The sequence below is a fragment of the Mauremys reevesii genome, linkage group 3 (assembly GCF_016161935.1).
Source record: "Mauremys reevesii isolate NIE-2019 linkage group 3, ASM1616193v1, whole genome shotgun sequence".
In the NCBI taxonomy this organism is placed as follows: domain Eukaryota; kingdom Metazoa; phylum Chordata; order Testudines; family Geoemydidae; genus Mauremys; species Mauremys reevesii.
This window is the reverse complement of record NC_052625.1, coordinates 154,712,257-154,739,960: the sequence shown is the minus strand read 5'-3', so window position 1 is coordinate 154,739,960 and position 27,704 is coordinate 154,712,257. Positions and strand designations below refer to the sequence as shown.

The 27,704-nt window shown below is 41.1% G+C and overlaps 1 protein-coding gene and 1 long non-coding RNA gene across 4 annotated transcripts in view; one reads left to right on the top strand and one right to left on the bottom strand.

Moving 5' to 3' along the window:
* Window positions 1-27,704, bottom strand: part of COL9A1 (collagen type IX alpha 1 chain) — a 117,562-nt gene that overhangs the window by 82,697 nt on the left and 7,161 nt on the right. Inside the window, exons 3-8 of one of the 3 annotated variants that reach the window (XM_039532638.1) lie at window positions 26,403-26,671; window positions 25,989-26,062; window positions 23,933-24,010; window positions 23,669-23,801; window positions 12,723-13,119; window positions 1,671-1,754 (exon numbers count right to left, since the gene is read on the bottom strand). In XM_039532638.1, coding sequence (XP_039388572.1) covers window positions 1,671-1,754; window positions 12,723-13,119; window positions 23,669-23,801; window positions 23,933-24,010; window positions 25,989-26,062; window positions 26,403-26,416 — 780 coding nt within the window. In that variant the 5' untranslated portion in view covers window positions 26,417-26,671. Of the gene's footprint in view, window positions 1-893; window positions 972-1,670; window positions 1,755-12,722; window positions 13,126-23,668; window positions 23,802-23,932; window positions 24,011-25,988; window positions 26,063-26,402; window positions 26,672-27,704 lie in introns of those variants that run through there. The other 2 variants (XM_039532635.1, XM_039532636.1) reach the window with 2 other exon arrangements.
* On the top strand, window positions 384-27,224 carry LOC120402191. The gene is made up of 3 exons (XR_005597051.1): window positions 384-1,083; window positions 20,109-20,309; window positions 27,136-27,224. It is a non-coding gene; the product is annotated as an uncharacterized LOC120402191 (long non-coding RNA).

Here is a 27,704-nt window from a genome sequence, read left to right as displayed (position 1 = left end):
GGAAGAAAAGTTTAAAAATACAGCCCTTCTCTGCTCTGAATATATTCACTGCAATAACATTTTTTTCCTTAAAATAAATCTCCTGTTACCTGTCCTCACAAGTACATTAAAATCTACAATCCTGGTTATAATTAGCCTTCTCCACAGGCTGGGCTCCTGAGAGGGGTATGTTTGAACCAAAAGAAACGCGTTCTTTGAAAGAATGTTTGTAACCTTCGAGTTTTGTAATATACTGGACTGTTTTCTTTATTACTAAACTCCAACTGCCAGGCAAAGCAAACCTCACAATGGGGGCTTTGTGAGTGAAACCTCAAGCCCCTACAGGAGGAGGTGATGCACTCAGTCTGGCAGGAGCTGCCAGAGTCTGAAATCTCTGGTCCCATTCAGGCAGTCCTAGCTATAGCCCCTGTCCTTCCTGCTCTTTTTCCAATGTTACTGGCATTTTAGGAATGTTTCTTTCTTAGAGCACCCTCTCAAGTTCTTATTAAACTGATGATATTCTCACTTGCAGTTTAAACCGTGCCATATCACTGCTCATTGGCACATTGCATAGAAAGGCTCTGTTCAAAGCAATTGCAACCATTGCATCTACATCTCTTTGCTTAACTTATTTTTTCCACTTTAGAAATGCTAATGTGATTTCAGTTTAAATAAAATACAATTACAGCCACCACTGCTGGGATAAGACAACCCAGCCACAAGACTGTTGGATTTTGAAAGGCATCAGATCCCAGACAAAAGGACAGGAGATTGTCCTCAGCTTTCCAGGGACTTTGTATAGAACCTTTCTCTTTGCACTGAGCAGGCTTCCTTTCCTTAAAACTTACCTCCATGGCAGTCTGGTTTATCTTCAATGAATAAGAAATGTATAATAAAAGTCAGGTACAACTTACTTGAGCCAGGCAAAGGCACATAATTTGTAGAAAAACCCCTAAAGGTAACGATCCCCTGCCCCGAGCAGTGCTAGCCATGGTCACTTCTCTGCTGGCCAGCAATGTTTTCCACTCTGTTGCTCTTGATGGATTTTAGGACCCGCAAGACATACAATTCCCACCAAGTGACTCCACTAGCAGCAGCAGAAAGGTAAGCCCTGCTACAGGCATCTGTTTCTTCTGTTTATTAATGGCCTTAGAGGAGGGTAATGGGGATTGGAGGAAATCTGAATGCTAGGAGGGAGGGGATTGAATGATACCAGCTCCTTTAACCCTTTGCTGCTGCTCTGACCATGGTCCTCAGCAGCAATCCCTTAACTTTCTGCATGAGTTATCGAGAGAGAAAAGCAAAGCTAGGCCATGGTGCTTGCAAAGAGCCCCACGCCCTACAGAGGCACACATTTTAAATATCTCTGCCTTAGGTAGTTTGATAAGAAAAAAGTAAGAAAGCAAGAGAAGAGTTAAAACCATGAGACCGTTTTGAAAGGCACCAAATCCCAGACACATATGTTAAATATAGAAGCAGCAAAGAATCCTGTGGCACCTGCCACAGGATTCTTTGCTGCTTCTACAGAACCAGACTAACACGGCTACCCCTCTGATGTTAAATATAGACATCTATAACCAGAAGAAAAATGAGGAGACTGATAACTGCCAGCGACCCAGAGGAAAAGGTTAAAGATGTAGACCCAATGATAGTATGAATATTAGGAATGTAAGGCCAAGGAAGCCCCTTACCTGTCTCCTGGCTGGAAGTTCACTGCAACTTTCTCTTTGTGGTCTCAGAGGGTCGCAATGAATCAGCATCCACTGGATTTCAAACTAGTGAAGGGGATAAAATGAGATTGATTTATTTCAGATGTTCATGCTTGCCAGGTTTGAATAATAAGACCACTCTGATCAGCCATCTCTGGGTTTTAAAAGTTGTGTAGTAGAAAACAAGAGATATGATTCAAAGGGATATATATAACACATATAACGCTTATAGTTATCTTTGGCTCTTCCCTTGCTCTAGCATCTGTTTGTGTATTTAGAAAGGAGCATAAAACCTGTTGTACGAATTAAGGGAGAAGGAAGTCTACAGTTGGTCATGTCCAAGAACAGGTGTTCTTTCATGTTTATATTATGCTGTGGAAGTTGTTTTATTAATGAACACACATTCACAAAATGATTTCCTGGGACTAGAAAGCTATGTGGATAAAGAATGACAGGTCTGACAATGAATGCAGGAGTCAAAGATCTAAGTAGGAGGAATTCTAGAGACCTGAATCATATATACACTAGAAACATTCTGGGGCGGGCTGATATACCTTTGTGAGATTTCACATCTTCTTCAATATTTTCACATTGGCTCTGTAAAATGACCCAGAAATAAAATCACTTCTTTGCCTCTAAGAACTAACAACTGATCCTTTATGTGTCTGCATAGATGAGGAAAGTGTGCTTTACATACCCTCTGCTGGAAATGACTGGGTGAATAGATGCAGTATATAGCTTCAGAGGTATGTCCTCTGGTATGTAATGTACCATATGGTACATTAAATACAGGTACATCCATGTAAATTATGTTAGTACACATGCATAATATTTCTTTTTGTGAGATCTAAGATCATTTCCCCATCTCATTCTACATGATTTTTGTGGTCATGAAGCCAATGAATGGTCTATTCCATGTTTTTTCAGGCTGCAAAACAGGTGAAGGAGGGGTCACAACATTCCCTTCTTTATGACCAGATGGAATGGGAAGGAAGGAGCATGACACTTTTCTCTGTTGTAAAATATACTCGTAATACGGAAAAGGTCGAGATCTAGCCTTCCTGAGAACCTCAAGGAAGAAGTATGAGTCTTTAGGACTTTCATTTCCTGGTTAGGCTCCTGTTTCCCTGATTCTTTCTTATTGCTGATTGATGTCACATATCTTCCCTTCAACCCTTCCACTGTTCAATGCCTCAATGCTTCTTGGTCATCTTCTCTGCTCCCTTTGGGAAATCTCATTGGCCTCTTCAATCACGGTCATGATTTCTATGCAGCTAGAACCCAGCTTACATCCCCCTTGACTCATTCTTAGATCCCTCCATTCCCATCTGGCTCCTTATGTTCACTTCCTCGTTTCCACATTACTCCATATACTGTACCTCATTAATGCTTCAGAGATTGAAGTCCTTTACTACCACATCTATGTCCTCAAGTTTGCCAATTGCCACCTCCATAAAATTGCTAGAATACTTAGAATCATAGAATCATAGACTTTAAGGTCAGAAGGGACCATTATGATCATCTAGTCTGACCTCCTGCACAACGCAGGCCACAGAATCTCACCCACCCACTCCTGTATCAAACCTGTGTCTGAGCCACTGAAGTCCTCAAATCATGGCTTAAAGACTTCAAGGTGCAGAGAACCTTCCAGCAAGTGATCCGTGCCCCACACTGCAGAGGAAGGCAAAAAACTCCCAGGGCTTCTGCCAATCTGCCCTGGAGGAAAATTCCTTCCCGACCCTAAATTTGGGGATCAGATAAATCCTGAGCATGTGGACAAGATTTACCAGCCAGACACCCAGGAAAGAATTCTCTGTAGTAACTCAGCTCCCACCCCTTCAAACATCCCATCACAAGCCATTGGGCATATTTACTGCTAGTAGTCAAAGACGAATTAATTGCCAAAATTAGGCTATCCCATTATATCATCCCCTCCATAAACTTATCAAGCTTAGTTTTGAAGCCAGATATGTCTTTTGCCCCCACTACTCCCCTTGGAAGGCTGTTCCAGAACTTCGCTCCTCTGATGGTTAGAAACCTTCGTCTAATTTCAAGTCTAAACTTCCTGATAGCCAGTTTATATCCATTTGTTCTTGTGTCCACATTGGTACTGAGCTTAAATAATTCCTCTCCTTCCCTGGTATTTATTCCTCTGATATATTTATAGAAAGCAATCATATCTCCCCTCAGCCTTCTTTTGGTTAGGCTAAACAATCCAAGCTCTTTGAGTCTCCTTTCATAGGATAGGTTTTCCATTCCTTGGATCATCCTAGTAGCCCTTCTCTGTACCTGTTCCAGTTTGAATTCATCCTTCTTAAACTTGGGAGACCAGAACTGCACACAGTATTCCAGATGAGGTCTCACCAGTGCCTTGTATAACGGTACTAACACCTCCTTATCTCTACTGGAATACCTCGCCTGATGCATCCCAAGACCGCATTAGCTTTCTTCACAGTCATATCATATTGTCGGCTCATAGTCATCCTGTTATCAACCAATACTCCAAGGTCCTTCTCCTCCTCTGTTGCTTCCAACTGATGCCTCCCCAGCTTATAACAATAGTTCTTGTTATTAATCCCTAAATGCATGACCTTGCACTTTTCACTATTAAATTTCGTCCTATTACTATTACTCCAGTTTACAAGGTCATCCAGATCTTCCTGTATGATATCCCAGTCCTTCTCTGTATTGGCAATACCTCCCAGCTTTGTGTCAGCTGCAAACTTTATTAGCACATTCCCACTTTTTGTGCCAAGGTCAGTAATAAAAAGATTAAATAAGATTGGTCCCAAAACCAATCCCTGAGGCACTCCACTAGTAACTCCCTCCAGCCTGACAATTCACCTTTCAGTATGACCCGTTGTAGTCTCCCCTTTAACCAGTTCCTTATCCACCTTTCAATTTTTGTATTTATCCCCGTCTTTTCCAATTTAACTAATAATACCCCATGTGGAACCGTATCAAATGCCTTACTGAAATCGAGGTAAATTAGATCCACTGCATTTCCTTTGTCTAAAAAAAATCTGTTACCTTCTCAAAGAAGAAGATCAGGTTGGTTTGAAACAATCTACTTTTTGTAAAACCATGCTGTATTTTGTCCCAATTACCATTGACCTCAATGTCCTTGACTACTTTTTCCTTCAAAAATTTTTCCAAGACCTTGCATACTACAGATGTCAAACTTTGATTCTGCCTTTACTGAAATTCTTGCAATTAAATCTTTATTGTTCTCTACATTTACTCTCCTTCCCTATTTGTGAGTCACTTATTTACTTCACTTCTCCAACAATCATTTTAAAACCTCCCTGCTTGCTTTAACCAGAGCCAATTGCATATATACATAATTGCATGATGTAAATTATCGTTAAGCATTGGTAAGGCTATAACACAAAATAATAAGAATAAGACATTCAAAATTCATATTTACACCTTATGACTCTGGTTTCAATGTATCCCAATACTGATAAAGGGAAATCTTGACTCTAGGCATCAAAAGATTAACCATCCTTGATATTCCAAAGAGTTTCTTTCTTTGATATCATAGATGTAGCTAGCAGTGCTGCCTGACATTTTCCATTATAAGATCCTGTTTTAAATTGTTTATTGCTTTGTCAAACTGTAACTATTTGAGCATAAATTTTGATAGCAACAGAGGGGAGTGTGTCAGGAGCTGGGGTGTGTAGCAGGTGTATAGATGCAGGGAGGAAAGGGTCAGAAGCAGTAGTGTGGGGGTTGGATAGGAACATGTGGAACCAGAGCTGAGAAGATTTGGAAGGGGGGGTTAGATAGAAGCAGAGGAGGAGATGAGCAGGAGCTGAGGGATTGGGCATCTGGTTGGATTAAAACAGAGGGGGAAGTGGCGGAATCAGTGGGCAAGTGGTTGAATTGAAGGAAAGGGGAACACAGACAGGCTGGCATAGATGGGGCAGACGATACTATAACCACTAGAGGATACTCCTCTCTAAAACCTGGAACTGAATTCAGGAGTCCTGAGTCTCTACATTCCGCTGCTGTGAAATCTGCCGGCAAAGTATGTTTCTTGGCCCCCTCTAATGGATGGTCCACATAGAAGATGACAGTCTACCACTGCCACCATTTACTGTATTAGATTAAGTGGTAGAAGTCTGTGCTATGGTTCTAAAAGTCCGGACCCTGCTGATGACCCAAGTTGGGGGTCAGTTATGGTTCTGAGTGTTGGCATTTCTGTTTTTGTCTGGTTATCTGGCTTTGTTTGTTTTGTTTTACAATTTTTTTAAAAGATCCATTAAAAACTGCATTAAATGAATGTTAGAGCTGCAAAGTTAAACACTGAAAAGTTAGTGAATGCCAGAATTAAGGGTTGCCATGTACAAGCTTCAGTTGGGTCCTTATATGTATGCATGATACTACAGTCTTCAATTACATGATCACATGCTATTTTTTTCTACAGGATCCCTGCCTCATTCAGTGCACAAGATGGAAAGGCTTTTGGAATGATTCATGGTTGTGCATTGAAGGAGACTGTTGTCTGTAGAACTCCTGCCTCATTTATTGCATAAATTGGAAGGTGTGTAGTGAATGAGGCAGGGGATTTTAGGAGGCGAAAGCATGGTCTTTTAAACTAAAGGCAGTTGAATGTTACTCTGGAGAACTGGATTCTACCCCTGCCTCTGCCACAGAGATGTTATGCAATGCTGGGCAAGTCACCTATACCAAAATTTTCACATTTGGCCACTAACTGTATGTTCCTCATTTTCTGGGTGCCCAGCATAGGGGACAGATGTGCAGAAGTGTTGGGCACTTACAGCTCCAACTGAAGTCAATGAGAGCTGTGGTTTCACATATAAAGTGCTAAATAATGCTAAACACAAAATAATCAGGCCCTCAGTATCTCAAATTGTACATCCAAAATTGATGAATACTTGACAATTTTTACCTTAATCGCTCTGTGTCTCAGTTCCCCCATCTAATCTCACAGGGGTGTAGTGAAGATGCATTCATTCATTTTTGTGAAGAGCTCAGATAGTATGGTGACAGCACCATAGAAATGCCCCATTAAACAAAAACACTGAATAACTACCATTCACTGAATGAGGAGGGGTCCTGTGGGGAAAAAATGACCGTGTAATTCAAGACTATATCATAATACAGACTCCCAAAGGCAAAGGAAGAGGGGGATGCAAATTAAGGTTGCACTGGCACCCTTAATTCTGGCACTTCCCAACTTTTGAATACTTGATTTTGCAACCTTAATGTGTTTGTTTTTTTGTTTTTGGATGTAATGTATAACTAGGCTTAGATGAAAGCTGTTTTTAAAATGAAAATAAAAAGTTTAACTATGAGTGAATTGTTCAAAGCTACAGCTCTCTTGGAGAAAAGAGAGTGACAGTTTTTAAAAAGAGCATCTGCAACCCAGCCTTGCTTTATAGGTTTCTTCCCACATAACCAAACTGTCATAACCAAACTGACCATGGATTATATTCTGTTGAATAGGTCATGAAGGACGACACTGTTTTCCTTACATCAGAAAAATATTTTGAGGGTGCTTTGCACACATATGAGGATACTTTGTCATACTTTCTTCCCAAACACATCAGCACAAAGAGTTATTAGGGGAGAAATGCAGAATTGAGGTGCTCAGAAAAGAACATGGAGATTTCAGAACTAATATAAACTAAGCCTATTAAAATAGCTTTTCTCATTTCACTATTTTAGTGTGTTTTTTAGCAGTGGATAATGGAGTCATATGTGAAAGAGACATTGCGACAAGTGCATTTTAAAATAAGGGGTCAATCCTGCAAGCTTTACTCATGTAAATAGAAATGATTCATGCATGCAGCCCCATTAATGTCCAGGGGATTATACACCTGAGAAAAAAGTAAGTTGCATAAGGTTGAACACAAAGTAAATTATGTTTAGCTAAAGATTATTTTCTGAATCATTCTATCAAATATTATTCTTAAAGCAAACGCAGTATATGATGTGTGATTTTTACCACTATGTTTTTATATATATATATATATATATATATATATACACACACACAAACAGAACAAATCTTGTCACTCTCATCTTTACTATGGTTGTTTTAGAATATCTGATTTCATATACCTGTATTATAGAATTATGGTTATGGGATGGAAATGGTTTAACTGGGCCCTAATGTCAGCTGATTACTTCATCATGCCCAGGGCCTGCTAAAACCCATTCATTTCAGAATTCTTTTGTAACCATACACAAAGCACACCATTTTACAATGCCTAGATACTATAGTGATTGGTTTCTTACAAATGCAATAATTTAGCGTCTTATAGGAATTAAATGGTTAATAGATTAACATCCATTTTCCAATATTGTTAGGGAGGTTAATTTATTATATATTTAAATAGCAAATATATATTATTTGGGCTAGTTCTATTTTTCTGTACATGATCTCATTCCCTAAGGTATCTGGAAATGCCTGTAAAATGCCAGCAGGCTTGCAAAACATTAACAATAGAGCCAAAAATGCTACTGTTTTATCTGTGCTGTGCAAGAACTGAGGTAGATTAAGCATAAGTGGGATCTAAATGAGGCCTGAGATTCCAAGGTAGTATTTGATGTACAATAGCACAAGAGCCAACTCTCACTGAAACATTTAGCTGTCTGATATGGTTTAAGAAAATGTGTTCCACTGCATTTAGAATAAATCTAAAACATTTTCTATAATCTGTTGAACTACCTGTTCAGTGAATTGACTTGTGTGTGCCTCATTGGTTTTATTGCCATCTAGTGGGTGATTCAAAAGGTAATACAGCTGTAAAAATACAATTAATCAGATCTGTATTGAGATCCTTTTGATCTTTATTGATGCTCCTCTCACTTAAATCACTGATTTTACACCAGTGTAAAAGAGCAGTTAATCAACCCCCTAGGTCCTTCCGTTAATTCTTTGATACACAGCCTAAACAGTGGTATTTTTAATGTGGGTTATGTAGGGTCCATTTTCAGAGTTACACTGTATAATCCTGCAATACAATCTTCTTCCATGTAGTTTACAGAAAATCAGTGTCTTGTATTGGGGTGTTTCAGTATGCAACAGGATACTCAGAATGCGTGAGAAGGGAGTGTTTGGGAGGAAAATACATGCTAAATAGCAGGCGAAAAATGGAAATCATCACCACAAATGAGCAAAATAAATTGAGACTATTCAGAAACATGAGATGCCTCAGTTAGAGTAATCACTGAGTGAAGTTAAAACCAGATTATCACTCATATATACCTGGGGCTCCCAGTACAATCAATGGCAACCTTAGTAATTGGAATTTATATTGAACCAAACTCTTGTAAACAATGTCTTTACATGTAGAAGGGGATTTATATATTAGAAGGATTAACTTTATACACTATTCGACTGTTCTTCAGCAAAGTATTTGCTGTATTAAGCATATATAAGCATTCTTTCAACATTAGGGGTAAAATCTTGGCCCCACTTAGATCAATGGCAAAGCTCCCATTGGCTTAAGTGGAGCTAGGATTGTAGGTATGTTCTGTGTTCCAATTTCTTTTACACTATATTCACTGCATACACACAAGAGAAATATTATTCTGCATTAAGTTCTTTCTGTGAAGTTTAGCCTATAGGATTGTCCTATAAATATACCTTACAAGTGTTAGAAACACTGATAAAGGTACCAGCTCATATGCCCCTTCCTTTGGACATGCTGAGTTTTAAGACCTGAGAATTCATAATATCCTGGAGGAAAAGTGGAAGCAAGATGCTCTTTAACTTTCTCAGGGACACTGGAGAAAATCTTTGCTAAAATAGTGACAATGAGAGAAATGCTCACACTCTCAAATTCATGCTCTCAGAAAATGCAGATGGAGGGGTCTGTATGCAACTACAGTATATAAAAAAACTGAAGAGGATCCCATGGTAGGAAGGGCAGGTAACACAGATGGGTCTTATAAGATTACCAATTTGTTGTGTTCATATTGGCTTACGAGAGCTTGTAGCTGAGCTTGGGATCACTAGTTCTACTTGCCTAGTGAGCAACAGAGGACTCACAGCTGAATCAGAGTTGGCTTGCAGCAGAATCACCTGATTGGTCAGACTGCCTGACTGGCAAAGGGGATCAGCAGGCCTGATCTTAAGAACAGTAGTAGAGTGCTGGCTGTTTAAAACCCATAGTTGTTCCCAGCCCTTCCTCACTCTCAGGGAACCTGCTTCTGACCCTCTTCCTGACTTCAGCTCTGGCCTTGGACTTTGGTTCTTATTCTAGGTTCCAATTCCTGATTTCCAGCTCTGGCAGCTGACTTTTGGCTCTGACCCTGGGCTCCTACTTCCAGTTACCAACTCCTGCTCTAAACACTAGCCCTGACTGCCCACATCTCTGTATCTGACAGGTAGCATGTTATCTGCTGTTTGTTAAATTTATACTAAAGTAAACCAAGAATACTCTACATATATTCTGAACCCATCTGGTACAGTTTTTTTTTTTAAGTTTCACTTCCTTTATGTCTCTTTTTCATTGCAGGATTCCCCACCTATATTCTTTCAATCTGATTCTGCTTCTTCAAGGCCCTACTTCAGTACATCAATTGCTTGTGTTAAACTGACCATTCGTAGCAGGAGTTCCACCTTTTGAACTTCAAATACACAACATAAACATGAGCAGAAAAAAAAATGTAGGCAACATCTTTTAGAACACCAAGGCCATTGGCTATAGCACACTACATTTAAGCAATTCTCCTAATCTGCGCTATGGAACAAATCTACCTCTGTGCATTGCATGGTGATAAGGGCTGCCTTTTAGATGTTACATGCCATTTAATTGGTTCAGACTGGTTAACCTATTTAAATATATAAATTAAGTAGGAATATGTCCAGTTTTGGTGTCCCCCCCCACTACAGAAGGGATGTGTACAAATTGAAGAGAGTCCAGTGGAGGGTAACGAAAATTATTAGGGGACTTATCATGACTTATGAGGAGAGGCTGAGGGAACTGGGATTATTTAGTCTGCAGAAGAGAAGAGTGAGGGGGGATTTGATAGCAGCCTTCAACTACCTGAAGGGGGGTTCCAAAGAGGATGGAGCTAGGCTGTTCTCAGTGGTGGCAGATGACAGAACAAGGAGTAATGGTCTCAAGTTGCAGTGGGGGAGGTCTAGGTTGGATATTAGGAAACACTATTTCACTAGGAGGGTGGTGAAGCACTGGAATGGGTAACCTAGGGAGGTGGTGGAATCTCCATACTTGGTTTTTAAGGCCTGGCTTGACAAAGCCCTGGCTGGGATGATTTAGTTGGGTTTGGTCTGCTTTGAGCAGGGGGTTGGACTAGATGACCTCCTGAGGTCTCTTACAATGCTAATCTCCTATGATTCTATGATTGCAGCTTGAGGGTCAGCTCCAGCAAAATGCAAGTGCCTACAATGAGGTGCTGTACATCCTCAATTCCCTAAAACCAGTGGGAGCTATGGGAGCTCAACACTTTGGATCAACAGTCAATTAATCACTATTTTATTGAAGTTTATTCCTTTCTGTTTTCTGTAACAGGAATAAGTTTGTAGCTAACCTATGATAAAACACTGATTTATATAACTGACCTATAATTATAACTAGGATACTGGGGAAATCCACAGGAGTTAGATGACTAAATACCTTTGAGATCCTTTGGGTCCAGATCCTCAGTTGGTATAAATTGGAGTAGTACCACTGAAGTCGATGGAGCTTCACCAGTTTTACCTCATCTGAGAATCTAGACGGAGCATTTAGAATTTGAACAGTAAGGGGCTAATGGGTGGGAGTTTTATCACAAACAATTGGCAAGGCCTATTTTCAAGAGGGTCTTTTTTCCATTTTCAAACTATAATTGTACTCTGTATTGTTTAGTTTCTATAATGGATTATTTGGTTTATCTTTAGATAAAAAAGAATGATAGGGTACAATGTAAAGCCACATGAACTTCTAGCCTCTGAAAAACATACCAGAAATCTTGAGCATAAATCCTTGTAAAGGCTCAAAGGCCAGCATAATTTTCTAACAGAGCTATACCAGCAACTCTCCTTAGGAATCATAGTGAGAACAAACGATAAAGAATTTATCTTAAAATAACGTATTTTTATAGTACACCAATAAAAAGCCAAGCTATTCTGTACGATAAATATTGGAAAAGGAGACTAGGAAACTCAATTTATTTCTTTAAAAATTATACTACTCTAAGTAATATATTCCAACAACACATTTAAATGTGCCTTGGACCCCCTAAATAACAAAGAATGTTGAGGTATTTATATAGTATGCAGCATAGTCAATTAGAGTGAAATGCTTAGAACCTCACACACACACTCCCTCAACATTCCCAACAATTGATTTCTTTATTTGTCTTAAAGAGAACGCAAAAAAGGCAAGGAGAAACAAAACATATACTAGTGCAAGATAAATGAAACTTTTAGGGTTAATAGTCCATCAAATTGGGTATTATCTGTGACATATATTCAGGGCATGTTGTTTTTATAGCTTTTAAGGTCAGACAGGACTATTATGATGATCTAATCTGACCTCCTGCATAACACAGGCCATAGAATTTCACCCAGTACTTTCTGTACCAGCCATACATTCAGATTGAGCTAGACCTTATTTTTTAGAAAGACATCCAGACTTGATTTAAAGATTTCATGTGATGGTGAATCCACCTCTCATCTTGGTAATTTTATTTCTATGGTTAATTACCCTCTCTGTTAAAAATGTGCACCTTGTTGCTAGTTTTCAAGGCCTGTCTTGTGCCAAGCACTGCATCCTTTCACACTTATGCCTTGGTTTTGATTTAGTCTTCTCACAAAAATAATATGGTTGACAACAAAAATATCTTAAGATAATTTGCTGCATTATAAGCCTGACTTGATTCAATTTTATTGGAATAAAGAGCTAAAACTTAATTTTAACCCTAAATTGTTCTGTACTTTTTAAAACCCCTTAGTTGGTCACAAGATATTTGAAGATATGTTCACCAGAAAAAATGTTACAAGAGAGAAGATTTTCTAGCACTTTTTCTGTGATAGAAGACTTTGAAACTTACCGGAATTGAAATTTGAGGATTGTTTATAAGTTTTCCCAGCAGAGCAAAGCCATCCACGTTGATTTTGCCCCTGGGCTTTATCTGTAAGGATTCTATCATAATGCAGTCAATAAAAAGAGTGACATTACTCTTTTCCACGCTGACCATAACCTTGTGCCATTGGGAATCAAATAAAAAAGGCAAATGTGAAAAGGTTGCAGTCTGGAGACTTCCATCTAGCCCTTTATAAGAAAACTCAAGAGCCTTTGTTTGACTATTAAGCTTCACTCCAACTTGTTCTTTTCCTGACGAATCCTGGACCTGCCAAATACTCCAGCTTTTCTGAAGTGTGCTTCCAGTCATCCGAAATGTAGTTAGAAAGGAATATTCATCAGGCAATCCATTGGGATACAAAAACCTGTATAGGATCAAGCACAGTAGATTGTTTTTTGTGGGGGAGTCCTCTATGACTGTCATCTCTGACATAAATAAGAGTCCATCACTTAAAGGAACCATACTACAACTACTATCCTTCCACTGAGGAGAACTTGAGGGGAACCCTTTTTCAGCCATTCGTGTTGCTCCTCATTTGGCAAAAGAAACTGTACTTCATCAGTGTGGGCTCTTCCTACATTACATAATGTTCATGCCAAGCCTCTCTGTCCATGATGGCTCAAGCAATCAGAGGCCAATATTATGAATTAAATCAAGGTCTTCTATAATAGTGCTGTGCACCTATGGCCTATCAAACCAACCAGTCAATCCTGTTTTTTAAATCTGTTGTGATATTATAATGCTCTTTCTAATCAATGCAGAACTGTTTCATTTCTAAAGTTCCATGATTGTTTTTTCAAACACATTTTGTTGATCTACCCAACAATAACCATTTATTATGTATTAGCAATTGCTTTAGCAGAAGTAGGTTACTTGTTTGAAAATTATATAAAAGGTAAGAACTCACACTTAAAAAATTATTGTATTCTGTGGTATTCAATTACAGTGCTACATGCACTAGAGAACAGATTTACTATTATGAAATAGCTAATCCCTCTGCTTTTTATTATTTGCATTATTTTACTATGTACCCTTTAAAATATGCAATTTGGAAACACAGAACAGTCTAATTTTTCTTGCAACATTGCAATCTAAAATAACTGAAATTTGCTTCTTTCTAGAAAGCTGTGTCAATGCATCTCACCAGATAGGACAGTGTTTAAAGATTATGCTATTTAAACTTGCTACAGATACTGGTATTATACTCTCATAAACCTTTTGATTAGGTAGTTTTTTTTTCTTATCTGTCCACATTTAAAATTCTTATAAAAAGAGAAATATGTTTCACTAAGCCTGATTAGGCATGGCGATGTGCCAGGCTATGCTATCAGGACAACACACAAAAACAATTTCCAGAGAACAAGTAGGCTACCCAAAGAAGCAATCTGCCTTGGCTTTGTAGGGCTTATTGGTCCTTCACTAATGGCAATTCAGCCACTAGACTAGCCTATGCAGAAAAATGAGAAAATAGTCTTAGAATAAGTTATCTACCTCAGAACACAGTTTAATTAATATAATAAACTAGTCCTTCCAGATTAATAGCTGCACTATAAACAACAGAGCCTTTAAGTGCCTCAGCCTGTGTAGTCACATTCCAGTAGTGGGCTCCAAAGCACCAGCAGGAAGGAACGTGACTAGACTGCAGTCACAAAGGATTGTCCAGGTATAGACTCTACCTAAAATATTAACCTAGTGCTGCCACTAATTGTCCTTTACTATGAACTCCATGCCTGCTACTACCTGAGTAGCAGGAAAAGATGATATGTTGGGAGGTGGAATGCAGGGGGTGAGATTTGCCGTAGCATAACCTTAACTCTTGTACTTCTGATAGGGGTACGAAATAAGTGGTTGTACCTTCAGCTATATTACTCCTGGGGGACTCTGTGCCACTGTGCAATGCAGAATTCAGGTTAAGAACATAAGAATGGCCATACTGGGTCAGACCAAAGGTCCATCTAGCCCAGTAGCCTGTCCTCCAACAGTGGCCAATGCCAGATACCCCAGAGGGAATGAACAGGTAATCATTAAGTGATCCATTCCCTGTTGCTCATTCCCAGTTTCTGACAAACAGAGGCTAGGGACAACATCCCTGCCCATTCTGGCTAATAGCCATTGATGGACCTATCCTCCATGAATTTATCTGGTTCTTTTTTGAACCATGTTATAGTCTTGGCCTTCACAACATCCTCTGGCAAAGAGTTCCACAGGTTGACTGTGCGTTGTGTGAATAAATACTTCCTTTTGTTTGTTTTAAACTTGCTGCCTATTAATTTCATTTGGTGACCCCTAGTTCTTGTTTATGTGTAGGAGTAAATAACACTTCCTTTTTACTTTTTCCACACCAGTCATGATTTTATAGACCTCTTTCATATCCCCCCATAGTCATCTCTTTTACAAGCTGAAAAGTCCCAGTCTTATTAATCTCTCCTCATACAGAAGCCATTCCATACCCCTTATCATTTTCATTGTCCTTTTCTGAACCTTTTCCAATTCCAATATATCTTTTTTGAGATGGGATGATCACATCTGTACACAGTATTCAAGATGTTGGCATACCATGGATTTATATAGAGGCAATATGATATTTTCTGTCTTCTTATCTATCCCTTTCTTAATGATTCCCAACATTCTGTTTGCTTTTCAGATTGCCACTGCACATTGAGTGGATGTTTTCAGAGAACTATCCACAATGACTCCAAGATACCTTTCTTGAGTGGTAACAGCTAATTTAGACCCCATCATTTTATATGTATAGTTGGGATTATGTTTTCCAATATGCATTACTTTACATTTATCAACATTGAATTTCATCGGCCATTTTGTTGCCCAGTCACCCAGTTTTGAGAGAGCCTTTTGTAGGGGGAGGGATAGCTCAGTGGTTTGAGCATTGGCCTGTTAAACTCAGGCTTGTGAGTTCAATCCTTGAGGAGGCCACTTAGGGGATCTGGGGCAAAAATTGGTCCTGCTAATGAAGGCAGGGGGCTGGACTCAATGACCTTTCAAGGTCCCTTCCAGTTCTAGGAGACTGGTGTATCTCCAATTATTACCTTTAGCTCTTTGCAGACTGCCTGGGACTTAACTATCTTGAGTATTTTGTATTATCTGCTTATCCCTTTTTCCAGATCATTTATGAATATGTTGAATAGGACTGGTCCCAGTACAGACTCCTGGAGGACACTACTATTTACCTCTCTCCATTCTGAAACTGGCTATTTATTCCTACCCTTTGTTTCCTATCTTTTAACTATTACCAATCCATGAGAGGACCTTCCCTCTTATCCCATAACACTTACTTTGCTTAAGAGCTTTTGGTGAAAAATCCATGTTGACTCTTCCTCAACAAATTATGTTCGTCTATGTGTCTGATAATTTTGTTCTTTACTATAGTTTCAACCAGTATGCCCGGTACTGAAGTCAGGCTTGCTGGCCTATAATTGTCGGGATCACCTCTTGAGCCTTTTTTAAAAGTTGGCATCACATTAGCTATCCTCCCGTCATTTGGTACAGAAGCTGATTTAAATGATAGGTTACAGACTGCAGTTAGTAGTTCTGCAATGTTCTGCACCGGATTTCCTTATTCCCTGCAGAGCTGCTGGCACTGCTGGACCTGACAGTACCCAGCTCAAAAATAGAAGACACTGCTGGGGGGAGGGGGAGCTGGAGGTTTTCCCGGCAGCTGTGGTTCCCAACACATACTGAAGGAAGGAGATAGCACGCGGAAAACTCCATTCAAGCCTGGGACCCAGCATCAGTCTGTCTTTCCCTCTAGATTCCTGGGCTCTGTGGGGTAGTGGGTGTGACTGTCTGGGCTGGGGCATGCCCCACAGCTAGGCTCTGGGAAGGGTAGGGGGTGACTATCTGGGTTGGGGGGCACCTTGCAGCTGGGCTCTGCAGGGTGGGGGTGTGATTGGCTGGCTGGGGTGGCCAGGGCTGGTGCAACCCTAGGGAGGGATAGCTCAGTGGTTTGAGCATTGGCCTGCTAAACATAGGGTTGTGAGTTCACTCCTTGAAGGGGACATTTAGGGAACTGGGGTAAAAATCTGTCTAGAGATTGGTCCTCCTTTGAGCAGGGAGTTGGACTAGATGACTTCCTGAGGTCCCTTCCAACCCTGATATTCTATTATTCTAACTCATTAGGTGACCTACATAGTTGCCTAGGGCACTAGCAATTTGGGGGGTGGCATTTCGGGTCCTTCGGCAGCGACCGCGAAGGCTGGATCTTCGGCCACCCCGGTCGTTGTTGGCATTTAGGTGGAGGGACCTGGGGTAGGGCGGGGAGGGCTGCCTATAGCAAGTAAGGGGGGTGCGGCAGGCAGGGGAACCGCTCCCCGCCCCAGCTCACCTCTGTGCCGCCCTGCTCTGCCTCTTTCTCTCCCAGGTGTGCGGTGCCAAACAGCTGATTGGCGCCGCAAGCCTGGGAGGTGGGAGAAGTGGAGTGGCGATGGCGTGCTCGGAGAGGAGGCGGAGCAGAGGTGAGCTGGGGCGGGTAGCTGCCACACGGCTCCCCGGGCCAGGGGGAGCTGTCGCGGGAGGGGCCCTCAGGTGGGGGAGGGGATATGCCGGGGGGTGCCTTAGGGCGGAGAGCTGCCACAGGGCTTGGGGGGGGCACAAGGTGGAAGTTTCGCCTAGGGCACGAAACATCCTTGCACCCGCCCTGGGAGCGGGGCTGGGCTAGACTCTGGAGGCAGAGGGGGCAGAGAAATAGGACCAGAGTTGTCAAGGGTGGGTTTTTTTAACTCTCAACTCCTGAGGGAAGTTTTTATTGTCTTTTTGTTACAGACATAGTTGTGACAGGTATTTTGAAATAAATTACCAAAATAATTGAAACGTGTGATTATATAGTGTTATTTTGACAAATAAATTATGCAGAATTTTGAAATATTTGTGCATAGAATTTTTAATTTTTTGGTGCAGAATTCCCCCAGGAGTATGGTGGATGGTATGTCTGTGCAGACTATGATATGCCTGTATATACTGAGGAGAACATACATACGTAACCAGGGATGTACCTATATATGGATAAACCTGTAGAGTGGTATTTGGAACTGAGTATGGAGATGTTCATGTGTATGTGCCTTGCAGAATAGGATTTTGCTTAAATCTTATTGTTCGAATCCTTTTGGTTTGTTTTTTATGTTGCCACCTCTAACACAAAATGTCAAAATCTGACATTATTTTTCCGTCTCTCCTCCTAACCCCACTCTGTTCCTTCCCTTCTTTACAAGTAGTGACAAATCCACTGTCTTCCCTATCACTTAGCTTCAAAGCCTCAGGGTTGTTTTCATACCCTCTTTCCTTCCCTCCTCCCCCATAATGGGACTCTTTCACTGCTTTCAGTGGACTTCTTCCTCTATAATATCTCTTAAATGTATACGTCTCTCTATCCCTACTGCTAAATTCTTAGTTCATGCATAGGGCATTTCTCTCCAACTACTGCAACTCTCATCTCTGTGGACTCCTTGCATCTGACCTATCTTTACCACTTTTCTATCCAAGATGTTGCCACTAAATCATCTTTTTCTCCTGCTGCTGTGATCACATCACCCCTCAATTCAAATCTATCAGTTGGCTTCCTCTTTCTCTGCATCAAATTCAATCACCCCATAAGAACCCATATGCCACTCAGCTACAGCGAACGCTTCCACATCATGGTGTCTCTGAAAGAGGTGGGGGCAGAATCTGGCATCAGGGGAAATAATGAGAGAATCTCAGACAGCCCCTCCTCTGCCTTAAAAAAAAAAGAAATACTGTAACTTTTGGAAGCTGGATCGAAAGAAGGGAATTGATTGTCTAATCAGATCTACTGTTTCCTTTAAGAGAAAACAAAATGAATAGAAATATATATGTAACAGTAAAGGAAAAGACAATGACTTTACATAAACATAGCTAAATATTCATATTTAATAACTCAGCCCTGCTATCAGAAAACCTAAGAACTGCATTCTCACAGAGCAGCTGCTAAAATTGGCAGAACCAAAAGCAAGAAATGTTTAGAGAAGGAGATGACCTATTTTTGTGCATGTTTTACATGCATAATTCTACTGAATGGTGAGCAGACAGATTCTCATCTCAGTTATACTGGTATAAATGCAGAGTAATTCCACAGGCTTCGTTGACATCAGTGTAACTGAGCCAGGGCCGGTTCCAGGCACCAGCCCAGCAAGCAGCTGCTTGGGGCGGCCAACGGTGAGGGGCACCTCCAGGTCTTCGGTGGCAATTCGGCGGCGGGTCCCTCTCGGAGCGAAGGACCAGCCACCGAATTGCCACCAAAGACTGAAGCGGTGGCAGTAGAGCTGCAGATCGCAATTGTGGCTTTTTTTTTCTTTTTTTCTTTTTGCTGCTTGGGGCGCCAAAAACCCTGGAGCCGGCCCTGAACTGAGTACAGAATTTGGCCCAGACTCTGCCATACTGACTAAGGCAAAGTTAGAAACTATGGTAAAAATATATTAATATTTTAAACAAAATATTTGCTGATAATTCTTCATCTCCCTTCAAAGTCTGGAGAACCAGGTTCCATGTTTCCCCTATGACCACCGTTGGTGACACAAGCACTTCAAGTATGAAACTGCACTCCTATACGTGCATCTGATAGCCCTAATGTATGGAGGGGAGAAATCAAGACATTTTGGATTTAGAATTTGGCAGAGGAGTGAAAGAAAAGCTAACTTGCAAATATATATTAAGAGTATAGGCCAAATTCTGACCTGACTTACCCCCTCCTCTACTGTGGGGCTGCGAAGGACGTGTATCAGAGCAGAATTTCAACCTTATGTATTTATAATTCTTAATTCTCTATATAGGGCCTTATCCTGCTTTCTGCATGTACCCAGAAAAACCACTAACAGTTATGACTGTGCAAGGAATGCAGAAGCAGGCTGATATTTTGTTACTGATCTGAATTCATAAACAGTTTTTTAAAGGTGGTTTTATTTCTGTATATTCCTTTGCAATTGGCCTTTAGCAAACTTTTTTAACATTACCACTTTCTTTTAAAAGAATGTTTCAGTGGGACATGAGAGTTATTAAACCCATAACTCTAATGCACACCAGAAAGATTCCTTTAATTGATTAGGACCAGTTTCTGCAACCCTTATTCATTTTGAATACCCCTTGACTAGCCCATTGATTTCAGTGAGACTTCTTGTGGTGCAAGGCACTAATCACTTTATGTAAGGGTGGCAGAAACTGACCATTCAAAAGGTTAACTTATCCTTGTTTTTGATTTGCAGTATAAATCTGTTCCTTTTAAGATCTGTTTCCTTAGGTGGGCTCCGTTGCCCTTTTAGATAACATACCCTTAGATAAATTAATGCCTTTTTGGTAGGTTACTGCTTTTTATCCTTTCTATTACAGTGTGACATCAACGTCAGTTGTATGGTTGCATACAGGTTTGATACTCAAGATAAAAAGAAAAGGCAGTAGAAGACTATTTATGGCCTGACCCAGAGCAGCAGGACCTTCAAAGGAGCCCTTCTTCACAGATAAATGTTATTTTCAGACAGACAGTCTTTGAAGGGAGTAACAGTGAAAACAGCATCTGAGAGTCCTCTGCAGGTGATACAAATCTCTATGTAGAAATTTACAAAGCTCCTTCTGTTGCCTTACATCTTGTTAATGTAATTTAGTTGGCATTTCACCCGTTAAAGGGTGCTCACCAGACCCGTGTAAATAAATGTTGTACTATTTGCACTAGAAATTTGTCAAGCACTTTGGTTTCTACCCTAGGGAAAACTTAATCTGAGAACCCAGGCGTGCAGTTTGCAGAATTATAGTATTTGGGTACTGGGACACCACTCAATATAATTCCAATCTCCAATATTTGTGGGTGCACTTTAGGGACAATGAATGGTAGTTTATTAATACAATGTATTAGAATGACCAGACCTCATCCCAGCTTACATGCCATAAATACTTTGCTAGTATGATTTTTTTTTTCAAAAGCCTGCAGGTGAAAAAAGGGAGTCTCTTATCACTCAATTACAATGTAAAGGGATGTTGACATGCTAAGGGGCAGCACAGTAATGTCAGTACAAAGATGGACATCAGCGGAAGGGCAGATACGGAGCATAGTATCGTAGAGGTGGTAAGGCTGCCTCATGGTTGCTGTGTTTTACTCGAGCCACTTACTCCCAGCTGGAGAACAGGTGCAGCGTAGATTGATCCTAATCACTTCCCTCTTTTGATTTAACTATGCCCTTTTGGAGTTTGGGTTTTGGCTCACACAGCTAGCAGCATAACTACAATTATGCTTTGCATGGGAGTCAATCACCTCAGAGGTGCCTACACACAGCACAATGCAGTGCAGAAACAAGCCCACTGAAACCACTAAATTTATGGAGGATGCTTATGGCTCTATACAAAATTCTATTTCAGCATCTAAGCCCTGGTCTACACTGGGGGGAGTTAATTGATCTAAGTTATGTAACTTCAGCTACATGAATAATGTAGCTGAAGTCGACACACTTAGATCGATTTACCATGGTGTCTTCACTCTGGTGAGTTCACTGCTGCCACTCCCCCGTCAACTCTGCCTGTGCCTCTCGCCAAGCTGGAGAACAGGAGTCGACGGGAGAGCGCTCGGGGGTTGATTTATCGTGTCTAAACTAGACACGATAAATCAATCCCTACCTGCCAATCCGGCGGGTAGTGAAGACATACCCTAAGAGAACAGCCTGGCTGTAATACATTATAGCTACCAGGTTGCCTGGAGTTCAGTCATCACCTAGCAATGCCACTGCCAGTCCTTCAGTGGGACCCAAAACCAGATACCTATCTCATAGAACTGGAAGGGACCCTGAAAGGTCATTGAGTCCAAGCCCCTGCCTTCACTAGCAGGACCAAGTACTGATTTTGCCCCAGATCCCTAAGTGGCCCCCTCAAAGGATTGAGCTCACAACCCTGGGTTTAGCAGTCCATTGCTCAAACCACAGCTATCCCTCCCCCCAATGGCTTACAAGAAAAGGAGAGTGCAGGAGAACACACTTCCTGGACCTAAGCTGTAATGGGTTGGCTGCTGTTTCAAAAACTTGTATTAAAATATTATATATGAATAAGTGTTGGTGTGGTGCAATCTAAAGGTTTATTAGAAGGAATATGGGATGCCTACATAAGTCACAGTGACAAAGCCTGAGTTATTCAGGTCACATCAAAGAAGTTTCAGTCTCTGTGGGGTGGCATCCATAGCTCTCTCACTACTTTAATGCTCTTGAGTAATTCAGCCAACCAAAATTCATGCCAATAAAATCCATAAACCACACCTAACCATCGTGTGTTGTGTATACCACCCATTCACAGAATATCTATTAGAGAAATGTTTGAGAGAGTTTTAAAGAATTTTTACTTGGACTACGTGTTGCCTTAGGGCTTGACTCCACTGCAGTGTTAGCTCGAATTATCTACACTCAACTTAAAGTGGCCACACTGCAAAAGTACACTTGCGCCGCACTGAGTGATTGGATTAGCAACATAGAGTAGTTGCATTCCCACTGTGCTCCTAACTGGAGCATCAGCTGCACTCACACTTCAACCCAGACCCACTGACAGCCCAACTAACTGGAGCTTAAAGCACCACCTAAATCAAGCTAGAGATTTTGGTATGTAGACAGGAGTCAGGTTAGGGGCAACACTCAAGTTACAGCATGAGCTAACGGTGCAGTGAAGACAGGTGCTCAGTTACGATATGTGCCAATAAATCACCTTTATGAATGACCTAAAATAGCTTTTTGATCAGACTTCAGAGTTGTAACATTTTAATTTATATCTCAGGCTATTCCAAGGCTAGAAACAAGAACTGTGTATCACACTGAAAAGCTGAGAATCTCCTCCTTTTTAATGGCATTAACTTCCCATTTTTCTTATGGTCATAAGGTATCAGGACCCGGAGACTGCAGCTGCTTTGTGTTACTGCAGTAATGCAAAGCAACCATAAACCCAGTTTAACCAGACAGTTACGTTGGAGTCTAACTTTAGCCTACAAATTAAGCACAAAGCAGCCACAATGTACTGGTGGCAGGAAGGGGTGCGAGAGGACCAGCTGAGGCATAGCAGCAGCACTTTGCTTTCCGGTGATTCCTCAGCTAAATAATGGTCCATTAAGGGGCATCATCAGCCAGGATAAGTGAAGCTGTTCTAACTTACATCAGGAGCTGAACCAGCCCCCAGTTTCTCCCAAGTTTGGGTAAGGCATCTTAATCCTGTAACCCCCTTTGGTCCTGTGCTAACCAGAACTCACCTGGAACCAAGGATCTGGCCCATAGAATGTAAATACGATTAGATTCCAAAATACAGTCTCCTGTAGCAATCTGTCTGTGACACCTGGGGGAAAGGTTTTCAACTTTTCTATGTCATGTGACTGATACTGAAGTGGGAGCATGTGTGCACTCTCTTCCCGAAGGACTAAAATAAACCACCATTCAATCCATTCTCCTCCTCCTTACCTTTCCCCTGTGACTATCACACTGGCAAAAAGATCCCTTCTCTTCCTCCTCCCTGGCAAAGCCATCTGTGAGGCATCCCCACTGAAAGGATCTTCACTCTGCCCCTCTGCACCCACCCAGTCCCACCTTCCCATTATGCCCCCCTAGCCTTTCCACACAGCCCTCTCCAGCTACTGGCATCAGTTCCTGGAGGTTACACCCTTTCTAGCTGGAAAATTCCAGCCCCCCGAGCAGCACTACTGGTAGGGGAAGGAAGTGGGGAGAGCTCCCTCTAGCTATTACTGTCTAGTCAATCTAGTCTAGTGACATCACACAAAAACAAAAGGGGGGAGGGGGGAGGCACTGGATACATTGTATCCATTCCAAGAGCTTTGCCAACCCCAGCTGAAGAACTAGTTATTTCGGGAGGGGGGGCAAACTTTCAGGGGGACAATATGCTGAAACAGACTTTTAAAGTAAAACAACTAAATGTGTTACCTGGTTGGGATCCTGAAGTCTACGTTTGTGCCTAATTTATAAGCCACTTGTAAAGCTGTGGAGCCCACCACTCTCTGGATGACTCCTCGGGAGGCAGCTTTATCTAGTGCGAACTGAGAAATCAGGTCGTAACCTACAAGAACAAACATGCACAGCTAGACATTATTTCTTTATTTTTAAGTGAGCATTGAAGAATCACAGAGCTGAACATACCCTGATTGCAATGTCTAAACTGCAGTTTTTTCCTGCAAAGTTTTTACTTGCCTGGCAAGTCATCTTCACCAGTCCTGATTGGTGGGCAGAGGTCAGTCTTTTGGTTAGAGCTGAAGGTGACTGGGAACCCTGCAAAGAAAAGATCCTTCTTCATCACATGATGGAAATTGCCTGAAATTGCCCAGCTAAGGGAATTAATATGTATTAAATAAAGTAATATTAGAATAATGGCCATATACTGGACCCACTGAAGCAGATGAGCATCTGCTTTTAGAAGTCTTCAAATTTAACAGAGTAATTTGATGGCTGATTTATTTGTACATTTTTTGTTTAAATGTTTAAATTAGAAAAGGGTTGTAATTCTCCCTTCCTCAGCACTGTTTGTGAATTGCAGCTGTCCCATGTATCTTGCACTATATCAGGGGTAGGCAACCTATGGCATGTATGCCGAAAGCGGCACGCGAGCTGATTTTCAGTGGCACTCACACTGCCTGGGTCCTGGCCACCAGTCTGGGGGGCTCTGCATTTTAATTTAATTTTAAATGAAGCTTATTATACATTTAAATAACCTTATTTATTTTACATACAGCAATAATTTAGTTATATATAGAGACTTATGGAAAGAGAACTTCTAAAAATGTTAAAATATGTTAGAGGCACGCGCAACCTTAAATTAGAGTGAATAAATGAAGACTCGGCACACCACTTCTGAAAGGTTGCCGACCCCTACACTATATGGAGGGTTTGTCCAGAACCTTTGGTGGTTTAAGCAAAGTTTTTAAAAATACTAGTTAGCTCAATCTACTGCCTCTCTAACTGAAAGCAATCCTCACACTAGCTGAAGTGGCTGTTGAGAAAGGAAGTTGTTGGCATCCACTCCTTCTTTGATATTCCAGGTGTTCCCACCCACATCCTTGCCATGTTTGATCAAATAACAAGCCTTGGTGAAGCATAAGTTTGGGGCCAAAGAGACTTGCAGGCTCTCTTTATTGACATGAACAAGAGTGTAAAAGAAATTTCCCTGGAAAACCAAATACATGTCTCACTTTCTAAATACTGTCTGTTTAAAATTATTGCTGCGAGCATTGGGGAAAAAACACCAGTCCCCTATCTTAAAGAAGTAAAAAGGCAAAATAAACATTTGCTGGAAAGAGCTCTACCCAAGCCTAACATCTAGTTAAACTGGAAAATGTTACTAAAGTTTGGATGGGGAAGAAAGATGCATGCAAGTTGGAAGGAGCTACCTTCCCAGTCCACAGAGCGCCTCTTGTCTGCTGACAGGACTCAACCATAAATGTGGGTTTCCTTCTCACAACATAGACGTAAAGAAAAACGTCAGGTTGACATTTTACACCTTAGAAATGGCTTATTCTATGTTATTGAAACGGATATGCGGCTGACATCCAGTCATTTCTGCTTGATGGTCAGCTAATACAGTGGATCCAGTGGATCCAGTTTGTTGCCACATCTACCAGAAAAACCTTTAACTAGAGGGATTTTTTTTTATTGCACCCAGTCCTTAGTATCCGTTTCCAGATTGTGATCCTCACCTTAGAAATGTATTTTGTCTCTGGTCTGTTTAGATGGCAAGAAGATAAACAAGAACAATCAGACAATGACAGGAAGATGGAGAGTGTACCCCAAATGGTAGATTTAAAATACCAGTCTGTGAAAGACATCACTTTCTCTAAATTCTCCTTCTTGCTTTCACTCTCTCACACACATTTTTAGTTCCATGTCTAAGTGATGTCTAGCTAGTGAGAGCAACAAAGAATCCTGTGGCACCTTATAGACTAACAGACGTTCTGCAGCATGAGCTTTCGTGGGTGAATACCCACTTCTTCAGATGCAAGATGTCTTGCATCTGAAGAAGTGGGTATTCACCCACGAAAGCTCATGCTGCAGAACGTCTGTTAGTCTATAAGGTGCCACAGGATTCTTTGTTGCTTTTACAGATCCAGACTAACACGGCTACCCCTCTGATACTTAGCTAGTGAGGTGTTTTAGCTGCGACTAAAATGCTTTTGATTATCAAACTCTTTTGAGGAACTCTTTTGATTATCAAAATACCAGTGAAATGAAACACAGATAAAGGATAGACCCTTACTTGTTTGCTGCTGGACGTTGGCTGACACCAGAGCCCACAGAAAACTACACATGTACAAGAAAACAGGAGCTTGCCTGTGAACAGAAAGAAAACTCAAACATGAATTTACAGCTTCTGATATATCATGCGATCCCGTTTCAGCTCATGGTCACACATATTAAATAAATACATGACTTAGGGATTGCTAACACTTGGCAAACAAACCCTTTTAGAGTTAAGCTTTTTATCTTTACCAGTGCAACAAAATGTGCCTATGATGTTATCTCAGTTTCCATTTCTTACTTATAAAACTGTCATAAAAATAAAAAAATAGGGAAGACAGCAGGCAAAGACAGTTTTAAATGCTACCAATTAATCACTTTCTCTGTCAGCTGTTAATTACTGATTGCTTACAAATGCCACTTGCTCTCTTACCAGTTCCTCTTCATTTTCTCTGCTGGTTTTCTTCAGCTCTATCATGTGAGTATTTGGGGTGTATATTTATGTCCTGTGCTCTCCTGTAGTTAATCCCATCAAAGAGTGCATGAATGAGTGCAGATTCGGCTCTTTCTGCCCCATACAGGACTTCAGAAGAGAATGAGGCTCCGTCTGCTGGGGCTGCTTTAATCCTGCAGAGGGAAGGAGGTGGGGGCTGGACAGCTTGTGTGTCCTGGTGGGGTCTGAGGGTGGCTCTCAGGAACTAGCTGGGATATAAAAAGGCAACGAGAGTGGAGGAAAGGCTGCTATTCATGCCAGCTTCGGAATGGGGATGTGGTGAGGAAACATAAGTTAGACCATACCACCCACTGAGTGGCAGGGTCTGCTGGTGAGGGAAGCCAATGAAAGATAAATGTGTTAAAGAGTCTTGAAGAAACAGGTGGTGTATATTTTGACAGTTCTGGGAATTAGGATAAGGTTGAACTACCCCTAACCCTGGAAAGAAGAACCTTTAATTTCTCATTGACTTCCTCACTAGACTGTCCCAGCTAGACCCTGGGAGGTGTGGCAAAGGATTCTTCTGAACAGAAGCAATCATTTTTAAGTTGGTTTCATTGCTTTAACTAGAACCTTGCCAAGGTATACACATTACATAGCTAAAGAGACTGCAGTTCCTCAGTCCTAGTTGATAAGCTGTTTTTGCTAGAGGCCATTTATTTTGTGTTTTCAGACATATAAACATTGGCTCATATGGCTGCAGAGAGTGAGAGGGATTGAAGCTTATATGCATGGAAAGGCTGAGTCAAAGAGCACGAGCAGGTAGGAGACTCTGATATTTACTGCTGATCAACTGTTAGAATGTGGTATGGAAAGGCAGGGTCAGATTGGGCCAGTGTGTGGCAGTACGACCTACTAGCATGCCTGTCAAAGTGCTAGCTTGAGGTTCTCAGGTTTCATTTTAAAAAAAGCAAGTTTCTAGTTGTTGTGGTTCCAAACAAAAAAAAAAAGTGAATGGTGTATAACTAATTCAATGAAGTCTGCCTGAATCTGCTGAGAGTCTGAAGTAATAGCTCTGGAAGTTATGAACTGCCCCATTCATCTCAATGAGATACAACTCAGATGTCCAGTAATGATCATTTAAATGGTAATGTGAACTATTCCATACCTTGTGTAAGGGAAAGTCACAGACGTACACAATGTACTTTGAGCGATGGCTCATTCTGGTATCCCAAATGAGTGGCCTTTGGAAAGTACCATTGACAGAGTCTGTGAACGTATTCAAACCCCAGTGATGGGGAG